Source organism: Anoplophora glabripennis, unplaced genomic scaffold (genome assembly GCF_000390285.2).
Source record: "Anoplophora glabripennis isolate ALB-LARVAE unplaced genomic scaffold, Agla_2.0 scaffold75, whole genome shotgun sequence".
Classification (NCBI taxonomy): Eukaryota; Metazoa; Arthropoda; class Insecta; order Coleoptera; family Cerambycidae; genus Anoplophora; species Anoplophora glabripennis.
The window spans coordinates 740680-754263 of record NW_019416255.1 but is presented as its reverse complement, the minus strand read 5'-3'; the positions used below and the strand labels follow the sequence as shown (position 1 = coordinate 754263).

Here is a 13584-nt window from a genome sequence, read left to right as displayed (position 1 = left end):
CTTCAAGTACTGGAAAAAATTTCAACAACAGTGGTCAAATAATACCAATCAATTTTACGGGTAGGTATAGTGCCAAAGTAAAAGTTTGTGGAAAACAACTAAGAGGATCAAATTTGGTAAAGGATCAATATACACAACTGTCCCATATTTCTTATTCTGCTATACAGACAGTTTTATTTACATATAAAAATACAAAATATATATGTACAGTTAAATAATATACATGAAATAAAATAGTACTAGTAGTAAAACCGGTATGTCCGTGAATTAGCAGTACCTATCTCGTATCACTAGGTGTTGATGATTCGCAGACATTCAATACTTAGTATTCAGTGAATATACATGATTTGTAATTTAATGATGAGGGTTATGACCATACGCCACAGATTCCTGTCCTGATCTGTGGACAACAGCTCTGAAGCCATGGTGTGGATCAGCTGTATATTCAACAACTCGAACTGATCCATCTGATTCTACAAGAGAATATTGTCCCTTAACCACATCGCCGTCTCTTACTTCATGCTGCGTCTTCTTGTCTCCTGTATTTGGATCTTCAATACCGTACTTGAACTCATATTTGGCTGGATCCTAAAAAATAAGGTAATAGATAAATCTAGATAATTTCTGTGTTGCACTGAAGACTCCATCAATTGAGCTGTGTGTTCACTTACATTATAATTTGAGCCTTCATCATAGTCTGCATCATGATATCCACCAACTCCTCCATAGTTGTGGTAGCCAGCACCACTGCCTTGGACGCTATGGTAGGAACTAGCTCCATGACTCACAGGCATTTGTTCATTTATTGAACTGTAGAGACTAGAGTACGACTGCGAACCGGCAAAATTGTGATTATATCTATTAAAGGATGGTGCATGTTGGGTCGTGTATGATGTTGTAGATACTGCCACACCTCCATTTCTGCCACTGTAACCATTTCCTAAAGCGCCATTGTTTATGTATCCTGCATTAATGGTAGCTAGGACTGTGCAGAAAATAGTACCCTAAAAAACATGTTCAATATAAAAAATAATAAATATATTCAATTGTGTGTGTGTGTCCATTGCTGAATATAAAAAATAATAAATATAAATTGAAATTTTTTCAAAACACTAAAGGACTATTTTTTTTAGGGGAGTCGTTCTTAAATTACAAGGAAACAACTGAAGAGATTTCATTTAAATTTAGTATGCAGCGTTTAGACTTGGTAATTTTCGTTATGAGAGAGCAAAGTTTTAAAAAGATATGTTATTGTTACATGTCAGGAGGCTTTAGTGCTTTTCGAAAATAAATGAAAAATGTAAGTTATTTTTGCAGTACCTACTGATAATAATAATTTTATTATTAAAATATTTTCTAATGATTTTCCCCAATTATTTTTTGGAACTTGACATATATCATATCTTTTTATTAATTTTGAATCGTAAATAAAGTTTGGTCAAACGTTTTAAGTACACATTATTTGTTAATAGCACTGAAAATAATTGATTAGATTACAGTTACAGTTGCATTCTAAAAATCAAAAAGATATATTAACTTAATGCAATAAACAAATTGACATAATGAGGAAATTAAATATTTCCCTTTATATAGGGTGTCCAAGATATTGTGGGCAATCTCTCCAATTCGGATAGGACCTGTGAAAATGTCACTGTTTTTTATTCGGGCTCGCCCTGTAGAGTTCTTGAAGTTAAGAGTTGAAGATTGACTTTTCGTTATATTTTTTTTTGGTTTTTTATTAAATTTGGATGTTTTAATGAAAACTATGATATTTGAAGCTATTTTCACTAATGAATTCAATTTATTGATGAATTTATAGATTCTTGTACTAATAGATACCTTAGGGGTCCGGGGACAAAGCTTCCTTGGAAGTCCTAGCCCAGAACGAAATTTATAAAACATCTTTTATAATTTTTATGACCGTTTGGTGTTTTTTTAAGTTAAAAAGCTGTACTTGTTTGATATACCTAAATAAAATGAACCATGTTTCAGTTATATGCGTTTAACGATAAATATACCGTAGTATTTTCGATATATTATATCTTAATAATACACTGAAACAAAAATTAACTATTTATGCAGCAAAATATTTACGAAATATCAAATGTGATCTGACATTGTGCATTTATTTTGCTAAATAAAAAACCGGTTGTTGTTTTCAGATTTTTATTGCTATTAAGATATGAGGGAAATAGTATGGTACCTCTGTTGATAAAAACGCTCATTGCAAAGGGTTTGTTGTAGCAAGTCTTCTGTTTTTATTTAAAAATGTACCAAAGTCTTCAAAAATGTTCAAAAAAGGAAGCCTATCAATTTTTTAGGAGGCAAGACTATCAAGGGCGCTTTGCCCCCGCACCCCCATTGTATTAACTGCAAATTAAATACGTTAGTAAAATTAGCTTCAATTAACATAGCCAATCCAAAATTGTTCAAATTAAATGAAAACCAAAAAAGTTATTACGGAAAATCAATTTTTATCTCTCAATTTCTTAACTTAACAACTCATGTCCTGAACACCCGGTATAAAGAAATAATTATTTTGAAGAATATATCTGTTTCCATTAAATTATTTTTCTTAATTTTATCACAATATTTCGATAAAAAAAAATAGTCTGCTTGGAAATTCCGAGGAGTAAATTTTATAAAATCTATTTTCTAAATCACAATGCTGTGAGCTAAATTATTTCAAATTTTTTTTAGTAGTGTCGCGAATTTTCCTTCTCAAATCTTTCTTATGCAATTTTTGAAGAGTAATATCCACTAGAGTTGAGTACAATTTCAAACACTATTTCACACACCTTTAATAACATTTTAACTGTATATCTTCACTCAAGTTTCACACAGACACTGAAGATCTATTTCTACGCAACTATCTTTTATACTTCAATAGAATCTCATAAGAAAGAGGATTCTCATCATACATTAGGAACATTTTTGCAATTCTGTTTAAAATAAATATATATTAAGTAACTGTGTCACATGATGATGATGTGAATTGTAACTCATGAATTAGTCTTGCACTAATTGCTATTTCTTAAAAAAATATTGTCTTACTATGAGAACGTCAGGACTATTTGCATATAAATCTAATCGGATTATTACAGTTTTGAATTGTATAATTACTCAAAAAAAGACAAAACTAATAAATAATTTTTTGGAAGACACATTTCAAGTCTGTACAAAATACCTTGGAAATAATAAATAAAATTTATGTACCGGGTAGGCCACAGAAATCAGAGATCTCGAAAACCATAAGATATAAAAGAACGATTGAATAGGGTAAGTTTTAGACCAGCTATAGCTTTAACTGTTACGATCTTTGCGATATATCCTAACTTTTTTATTTATTTATCATTTTGCAAAAGTTTCACTGTGGACGCAGATCTTTGTTTCAACGTTGCACTTCCGAGAAACCATCAACACTTCCTTTGCACTATTTCTTTTCTGTGCTTTCTCGACATGACACTGAATTTTTTATACACATAATGCGTCGTTGAAGAGATTAAAATATACTCTTCGATCAACTTACAATTCAATATGAGGTCCATAATGAAGGAATAAGTTGGAAAAGAGAAGATTATGGTTTCTCAAAACTCGAATGTAAGATTCTTACAGATTTGAGTATTGTTCCTGAAATTCCAGTCTCGACACCAATATATCAACAAAATGGTCCACCCTGGTATATTCGTTTTCTCTTTATTTATTGGATATTTTGCCACCATGGAAAAATTAATTAAAATTATGAAAAAATACCTTGAAAATATTTCCCATTGTTAATACAGGACACCGCAATGAGTGAAATTTTTCGAAGTTTACACCTATTTTGTGAAGACCCTATAAAAGCTATAATAATGAAACTTTGTATTTAGAGTTTTGAGTAGTGATCAAATCTAAAATTTTATCCATTTCTTTCTTAAATAAATGCCTAATGTGTTTTTTAATTTTTGAGCGTATTTTCTTAATGATAGTAGGCCGTAGAAAAGATCACATGTCAACGAATATAATATCAAAAAGTAGGCCTTTTTGAGTACTACCACATATAAAAGAAAACAGAAAGAAGACAGTGTAACAGCTGACAATACAGGGTTATTAAAAATGGACCGCTACACGAAAGAACAACGGTTTTCATTGTTGTGGAATATTTTAAAAATAATGAAGAATTTGGAGCAATTTCGCAATTTTCGTACAACATAATAGTCGGAATAGAGATTTAACTTTATCAATTGTGAAGAGGTTAATTGAAAAATTCGGAGGGTCTGGATCAATTAGTGTTCTTAAACACTCTGTCCGTTCTTTAACAAGTCAGTCAACACAAAACATCGGGGCAGTTCGTGAGAGTGTTGTTGAGGGCCCAGGAATATCAATTCGGACATTTGGAGAAGCCCTCTGCAGCTTATTCTCACGAAACATTGGCCTACTGGCCACGTAGATCGGAGAGTGTTCGTTGAATGGATTATAAAGCAACAACTGGATGCTGATTTTTCGAACAAAATTATCTTCAGTGATGAGGCTCATTTTCATCTCGATAGCTTCGTTGATCGGCAAAATTGTTATATTTGGGGTTCAGAAAACCCACTAGTTATTGTTTAGTGCGGATTTTGGGGGTTGGAGGCATCATCGGACCATTCTTCTTCGAAAATGGGGTTGGTCAGGCAATAACAGTTAATGACGCTCGCTATCCCGACATGGCAATCTAGTTTTTTGTGTCTAAATTGCAAGATATGGATGTGAATGACATGTGGATTCACCAAGACGAAGCCACATGCCATACAGCCCGAGAATCAATTCAATTACTGCATGAGTCATTTCCTGGTAGTGTAGTTTCCTGATTTGGTGGTCAGAATTGTCCGCCCAGATCATGCGATTTAACGCCTTTCTGAAAAAAATAGGCATTCAGGTAACAGGAAACCACACCTTATATAAATAATAATTTTTGCCCTCATACTAATTAAGACCGCTTACTCAAGTCCAAATTTTTATGGTATTTCAAAATGTTCACACCAAATTTTGTTCAAAAAGATTAAGATTAAAAAAATTGCTTTGACATAATTTTATAACTAAACTGCTGTAATGAATAAAGGTATAAGTACTAAAATTTGGTAAGGTAGCAATTATTATCCGTTAACTTATATAAAAAACTGTCACTGATCTCGAATTATAATGTGTTTAGTAGCACAAGTCATCTACGTTACACTGTAGGCTTCAAATTCATCACTTAGTGGACGAATTGCTATAGTGTAATTATTAATAATTTCTGTGTAGGCGATTATTACGTCGAATCAATAATTAAAAACTAATCCTACGAGCTCGTATTGGACATTTGTCTTTAAGTGTAATGATATCAATTTTGAAAAGTAGGTGTACAAGTATACATAACTTTCTCCTGTTTGTTCTTATTCCAAGAAGCAATTAGCTTGGTGGTTTGTAGGTCAATGATACTCGAGGGAACTGGTGTTTGTATGGTTGCCTATTAAATGTAAGCGTTCTTGTAGTAACTGTCAGGATGTAAAAGTTGTGGGTGGTAGGTGAAGTTGTATATTTGTATACAGGGTATTTCTAAAAGAACATGCTAAACTTAATTAGGAGACAAGAAATACTTTTTTTAAACGTTATTAACTTGAATTCAAAAACGCTCAATAAAGTTACATAATAATAAAGACGTAGGTATTGACAAAAATATATATTTTTTAAATAACTCAGCTACATGTATGAATGGTCACTGCCACTTAATGTTTATCACTACATACGTTTACACCGGCATAGTGTGACCTATTTCTCACAGACAGGGGAGGTATGGGTAAAATAATCTCTCTAAAATAAAAGGTTGATATTTAAACAGAAAATATATTCTTACATAGTTCCTGTCATTATTATTCATTGGATTGAATGTATAAATACATTTACAGTAATAAACAAGTAATTGCTCATTTTTAGTTTTTTAATAAATATACAAAATACATTTTGCCTATACCCGGTACTGGTAAAATGATCATCTTATTGAGATAAAACAATCTCCTTGGAAAATGGTTTTCTACGCATAACAGTGAATGTAAACAATTTTACATCCACGTACAAACATAGCATACGCGCAGACGCACATACATACGCACACATCCACAAGCGTTACTTATAAATTTCACGTTTTTTAACACCTTTTGAGTTTAATATGGGTGAGACATATCACACAATGAGTGTGATACGGCCACACGAAATGATCTATATCTGGTAGTTTTACCATTAAATGATCTCCACTGTTTACTAGATAAAGTAGATATAACTCAATATTATCGAGGCATTAGTCCGCAAAGCACTAGTTTCTCACCATCTTTTTAAATTGAAACCTTCTGAATTGCTTGAGGATATACATTTTCAATTTTTTTTTTGCTGAATCAATTCACAATTCGTGATGTGGAAGCTTACCGAAAGTGAAATAACGTAATTTTCTATTGCTTATTCTAAGGCTTTATTTTAAAATAACTATTGCGATTGTAGAATCTAAAACGCTAAAATGTTTTCTATATGATCATTTGATGATGATGATGATCTCGGGATCATTTTACCTCATGTAGTGGATATCACATTGCTCCTTATAATAGACCTTGAATAAATAACCTAATCTACGATTGTAGATTGATTCACGGCCCCACATGTGGGGTCGCTGAATCCGAATCCGGTGTCTGTTTGACTCGATTAGCTCTGGGTTAAGGTCAGTTCAAGGTCACATATAGAGATTGAATTGCCAACAAAGTAAACTAATATATCTATACGTTTTTGGGCTCGCTGATCGGACTTACAGACCCCAAAAACGTATAGATATGGAGGCTTATTTTATTGGCAAATGATTCTGTATATTTGACTGTAAACTGACCTTAACACAGACCTGATTTTATCAAACGGACACAGGATTTGGATTCACTGACCCCAAAAACGTATAGATATGTAGGTTTACTTTGTGGGCAATTGATTCTCTACATTTGATCTTGAAGTGGCCTTCAACCAGAGCTTATCGAATCAAACGAACACCGCATTCGGATTCAGCGACTTCAAGAACATATAGCTATAAAAATAAGCGCCCCCTACAGGGTGAATATATTTCGCCAAAACCTAAAAGATGTCACTGCTAGTTTCGTAGAAAATAGGAAACATCATTTTGCCTCCCTTATTACCGCTAACTATACCAACCTAAATTTAACTGATGATATTGTAGGAAACAACAAACTATTCTCTAAGCTACCTTCCCCAAACGGTCTTAAATGTTTAGGGTTTATTGCAGGTATAACTCAATGGTGGCCCTGACAGGTAGCTCGCAGAGTAGCTGTTTCCTGAAATATCATCAGTTAAACTACAAAACTATTCATCTAATCCAAATAAAACTTGGTATAAGTGATTAGAGTAATTGCAATAATATAATGGAGGGCTAGTTTTTTATCTTTCACAACGGTAGAAATGCAGGGAAAAGTTTTCATTTTAATACCTATGTATATTACATTTTCGGTAAAATGAATTAAAAGACACAAGATAGGTACTCAATCGATATCAGTAATCTGTACTGTCTTCAAGATAATTGGCAATAAAGACTTTACTAAAACATTGTATAAACTATAATACTAAAAAATTGTTTAAAATATTGGTACCAACGCTAGATCCCAGATACACCCGTATCTGGGCGTACTATTTGAATAAAATTTTATGCAAATCAATGCATGACGCTATCATTAAAGTGAATAAAAGTGTTTAATGTGAATGTTTTCGAAAACGATGTAAATTATAAATATTTATAGAATAGGAAAAACATGAATTTTATTGAAATTCGAAAATTTTTTTTTAAATATATCTCCGTCTCGTTGAATCTCAGCAACCCTGAATGAGGAGGAGACTATTCCTCTATAAGATCATTGCGATAGACAATCTAAAGACTTACACCTAGTTCCACTGCCATGTGATAGACCGTATTAAAGTTATTTAAAAGTATGTGTATTTTTGTCAACGCATTCTTTGACTAAGCATTTTCGATTACTTGTTAATAGAAACATTTTTACTTAAAATATTACTTCACGTTTCATGTCATCAGTATCTTGATTTTACACTGACCATTCTTTGGATATACCTACTCTCGTTAGATACTCCAGAAAAGGCAAGAAATCTTTACAATAATAATACATTGTATAGAAAAATTGGTTTTTATTTGGTATAGTTGTGGAGAAAAAAATGTCTCCGATTTGAATAAAAAATAATTGGAAAATTGTGTATTTAAACGTATTTTAAAATTGCCAGATTTGAATGCGCAACTTATACCTAAAGTTTATTATATAGTGTTTCGAGTATATGTCAGTCGAGACTTGCGCCTGATTTTTCTATTTCGTGTATTATACATACATATGTATATAAAAACTAGTACTGGACTTTAATGTATTCAGCCATAACATAATTATATCTAGATTCTATTTTAGTGCTATTCTGACAAAATTACTTGTAACTGACACAGGAAGTTGTGCAAACTAATAATAAAAAATCGAACATTTACTCATACCTACAATATTTTTAATATGTATCTTCACAGTATACTAATCATAAAGGTGAACAATCATATTAACAATAATTTTTATTCCTTAATATGAGATTAAGAAAAATCTTCGCTTTATAGGTACATATACAGCGTGCTAAAAAAGTTCTGCATAAAATTCATATTTTCGTTAAACAATTTTTTTTTTTCGAAAAACGGTGAGACTCGTCGATTTTTATTTGATCCAGGGCACCTTGTTATGTGGAAAANTGGTAATTTTGCGTGTCAAGGTATTGCAAAAATAATGCGTCTGGGATAAACATTTAGAATTTTCAAAAAACTATTGGATGAATCGGTCTGAAATTTTAATCTGATTTTAAGGACTATAAAAGCCAACTATTTGTGCAATATCAAAAACGTACGATGACTTTTGCAAAAGTTATTGTTTATTTAGCAACAAATTATCGTATTGGATTTTAAAAACAGCCATTTTAAGGGATTTTTTTATTCCCTACAAGTTGGCTATTTTCACATTATAATCAAAATTATCGTTTTTTTTTTCTGGTAGGCAAAAAAGTAATATTTTGGGTTATTTTAGTCCTTTTATTGTTAATTATTAAAAAACCTCACCTGATGGTGTGTGGGTTTTGCACATATTATACTAAAATTCACCCAAATTTTATGAAAAACTTTACAGATCCTTGGCTACTCAACAGTCACGGCATTTTCCTCATATCCCTGGGCTAAACGTACAGGTTATATTTTTGAAAAAAAAAATCTAGAAAACTATAGTCTCGACCGCTAGTCGCTAGTATACTAGTCTCGAATAAAAATTATTTGTTCATTAATCATTATTGATGTAATACTGTACCTAATATTCTCTGAATTCTCTCTCTCTCTCTCTCTAAATTCCGTAGAAGTCCTATATCTAAAAAGAGTAAATTTATGCATTTTTACCTATTTAAAACTATTTAATACTATTTTACAGATTTTGGTGTCTTTCTTTCCAGATTAATTTAAGTGATTTAGCACGTTTTGACCTTTTTTTTTAGTTTTTCCTAAGCTTTTCGGCATTGCGAAATAAACACACAATAAATAATAAACACAGTAAATATAGTTCACAACACAAAGGTCACTAATAATAATAATAACTAAGTAATATATAATAATAACTAATTAAGAAAAAAAGTAATCAGTACAATACACAACTCACACACTAGAATAATATTTACGATGTCAAACGACGCAGGACACATCAATATCATAAATGAAATAAAAATGAAATAACCAAACTTCATAAAAACACGGTTCCCGTTTTTTGTGCAAATTGTATGGCGTTTTTTTAAACTTCTCATTGCCGATGCCGTGTACGAGGACATCTATAATGACATGTTTGCATTATTTAATGTATGCTAATCAGTACCATCTACTGGCGAACGGCTAGATTTTATCAATGGAGAGTTACCGACGAGTAGATTCTCGTCTGAAAACTGGGTTCTCAAATTTATGCAAGAAATTAGGAAAAGGGCATCCAATCGCCATCTAAGAAGTGTTACGACTTTAGCTCTCGTAATCCTGCTCTTAATAATAAATATATAAATAAGTCTTTTGTAAACAATTTTCTCAGAATTAAGCAAAAATAAAAAGTGATAGTCAACCATCCAAAATTATCTAACATGTAGAATTTGTAGTAAAAAAATATATCTACCATCTCTTTTTAAAAGGGTAAATATATCACCCTTATTATCCATTTTCAAAGAATAGTTAAAATGAAAAGGTATCCCTATATCTTGATGTACTGTTTGTCCTGAAAAAATCATGATACAATTTAGGAGGATCCGAATCCGTATCCGGAGGATCCGTATGTCCTAGAATATGAAAACAATGTATCAATAAAGTTTTCTGTTTTCAGGATTTCTCAATTAGAATTTTTTCCTAATAAGTGTTTCGTATTTTATTTATAAACTATTATAATCATCGTTGATAAAAATGTATACAGGGAGTTTTCAAAACAAGTAGCATAAATGGTATCGCGATGAATTTGCAGCTACAAAGATCACGTTCTGCATAACAATGATCTTAGTAAAACGTTCATCTCTTAGAAGATACTGCCTATCCAATTTCCAAAAAGATCCATTCAAATCCAAGATCCAAATTTTACCCCCTCCACGGGGCAGAAATTTTCGAAAAATCGTTGAGAAGTTGCACATGCATTAGTGTAAAATTTGTGTAAAATTTGACTATTAGGTCATTTTTTGGTTTTCATATTACAGCCGTTATTCCATATCTTTTTGGAAACTTTGAGAGGCCGTAACTCCTAAGAGGTGGACATTTTACTAAAGTCATTTTTATGCTGTTGCTATGTGCTATTTCTTTTCAAAACACCCTGTATATTTTTTAATCTTAGTAATTGTAAAAAACCATTCAGGACTAATGAATATAAATCAATTATTATTAGTTTCAACTTTATTGCTTAAAATTGCAAATATAAAGACATAAAAATCCTTAAATTATACATACAGGGTGTTTGTAAATACGTTCGAAATATTTTAGGGGGTGGTTGCCGAAGTTATTTTGCGAAAAAAGTTCATATCAACGTAGATCGAAATATGCTTCGTTTCCGAAATAGTGTTATAATTTTAATTTTTCATTTATTTTTATTAATTATTTTTATAACAGATTTAGAGATATTGACTCGAATTTTGAAAAACGTTTTGAAGGGATAAATGTGCGTTTTTATTTTGGGGTGATCCTAATATTTCCACTTGCACCAGTGACGTTAGTGCGAGAATGCCACAACTTTTTTTAATAAAAAAATTATACGCCACTGACTTTACCTTTTTTGGTATTTTTTTTTTAGAAATCTGCCATCAATTGTGAATGAAATTGGCCTTTTTAATTTTTTTCGTAGGATGCACCGTTTTTGAGGAAAAAAATAAAACATTTTATTGCAAGTTGTGTATTTTTAATTTCTATTGATACATTATCTAGTAGGTTGCTGTCAATATTTCTGACCAAAATACAGNAATTTTCCACATAACAAGGTGCCCTGGATCAAATAAAAATCGACGAGTCTCACCGTTTTTTCGAAAAAAAAATTGTGTAACGAAAATATGAATTTTATGCAGAACTTTTTTACCACGCTGTATATTTAATATTAACTTTTGCAATTTTACTTTACTTTAAAAGGTATTAAATCAAATGAAGTTGTATATGACCTTATGAACATTTCATTTATTATACAAGTTTATCATAGTTTTATTGTAAAGATGAAGCAAACATAACAAAATTAATACTTTTGGGATCAGTCCCAATTATACCTTTGCCTGCGTTGCAAAATATAATATGGTCGTTGTGATTAAACTAGGTTTAACTTTGGTCGCAATTATTTCAGTTCAAGAAATTCCTTTTAAAACTAAGGCACATTTCTTATTCAGCATATTGAAAGTATTATAGAAGATTTTAGAACTAGCTCAAAAGGAAGACAAGTTGCCTAAACGTATACTAAAAAGTGAACCAAAGTAGCTAAAATTTAAAGTTACTGCTGCAATATTGAATATGTGTTAACTGACTGCAAGTCAGTAGCTAAGCTTAGGTTACTAATTATACCGTAATTTGCCCACTCTGTTCCCACAAATTCGGCTACCATTCTTCGTACAAGACTTTATGCAATACCGTCTGCCTTAATTAATAACATAATACGTATGTAACCGAATGTAGGTCAATTTTAGGCACATTCTTATTCACTTTCATTACGACTCAGATTGCATTTTTAGGGGGGATTTTGTCCATTATCATTGTTTTGGGAATTAATATTCATAGGTATAAAAGGCAAAAATCTCCTCTCCGTAAGCATCAGTTCAGTCATTGACAGTACAACAAATCAACATGTTCGCCAAGGTGTGTAGTGCTTGTGTGTAATTGTGAATAATAAAAGTAACAGTGCTACAGAAAATAAATAATATTGAACTATTTAGAAGAATAAAGAAAATAAATATATTTACTAAATTTCTGTAATTACTGTAATGAAAAGTATTCCGAACATAAATTAGCGAAATTAAATTGAATATACGTTAAATTAAAAATATGTATATATATTTTAACTCAATTAAAAAACTTGATATTTTGATATCATGTCCAAATTGTTTGAAATGTTTCGTTTGTATATTTTATATATGAATACTATCTCATATTGTTCAAGGTCAAGATTTATTGCAAAAAAGTGCTAATGGATATTACTGATTTGATGTACCTATACATTTAAATGAGTATTTGCATTTCTAGGTCTTTGCCATCTCAGCCCTTGTAGCTATTGCTCAGGCAGGTTTGTTGGACTATGCATCTCATCCTTCATCCTTCTCTACCTCTCACATTGCCGCCCCTATTCTTTCTCATACATATGCTGCTCCTGTTGTCTCTCACGCTTATGCCGCCCCAGTACATCATGATGATTATGACGTAAGTAACAACAACAAACATAATATATATATATATTGAAAAATTATATTATTTATAATTTTAAATTTCATTAATGTCATTAAGATCTTTCTTAAATTACAATTTTTTTTTTATAAATCACAGTTTATTGTTAATGTTTTCTTTTTATTATTTTTTTAGCCTACTTTAATATCAGTGGAAATTATTAACAGCGCTATAGGCCTCTTCATGTTTTATTTTTTTACATTCAAATGAGTTTTCCGTTAAAATATGATATGAAATATGTCTGATGATTCTTTTTAATTTATTTGCAAAATGTAGTGAAAATTTACTAATTTCCTTATCATAAAACTATTTTATTATCTGTTCCATATGTCATAATATTTTTATCCCTATAGGCTCATCCCAAATACCAATTCAGTTATGGAGTCCAAGATGCTCATACCGGTGACCACAAATCCCAGCACGAAGAACGTGACGGAGATGTTGTGAAGGGTTATTACACTGTTGCCGAGCCTGACGGCACCCTTCGTACTGTCCATTACACTGCTGATCATCACAATGGTTTCAACGCAGTCGTAGAAAAATCTGGACACCCTGTACATCCCGCTCCAGTAGCTGCTGCTCCACATTACTACCATTAG

The 13584-nt window shown here is 31.4% G+C and overlaps 2 protein-coding genes across 2 annotated transcripts; one reads left to right on the top strand and one right to left on the bottom strand.

Annotated features, from left to right (window-relative positions):
* Positions 1-354: 354 nt before the first annotated feature.
* Positions 355-10849, bottom strand: LOC111693118 (pro-resilin-like). Its single transcript, XM_023457265.1, has 3 exons — positions 10775-10849; positions 672-1004; positions 355-588 (listed from the first exon to the last, which is right to left on the bottom strand). The coding sequence occupies exons 1-3, from the start codon at positions 10847-10849 to the stop codon at positions 355-357; spliced, it is 642 nt and encodes a 213-aa protein (XP_023313033.1).
* A 1542-nt stretch (positions 10850-12391) lies between these two features.
* LOC108903358 (cuticle protein 7-like) lies at positions 12392-13584 on the top strand. Its single transcript, XM_018705504.1, has 3 exons — positions 12392-12403; positions 12788-12961; positions 13339-13584. Exons 1-3 carry the CDS (start codon positions 12392-12394, stop codon positions 13582-13584), a joined length of 432 nt encoding a protein of 143 aa, XP_018561020.1.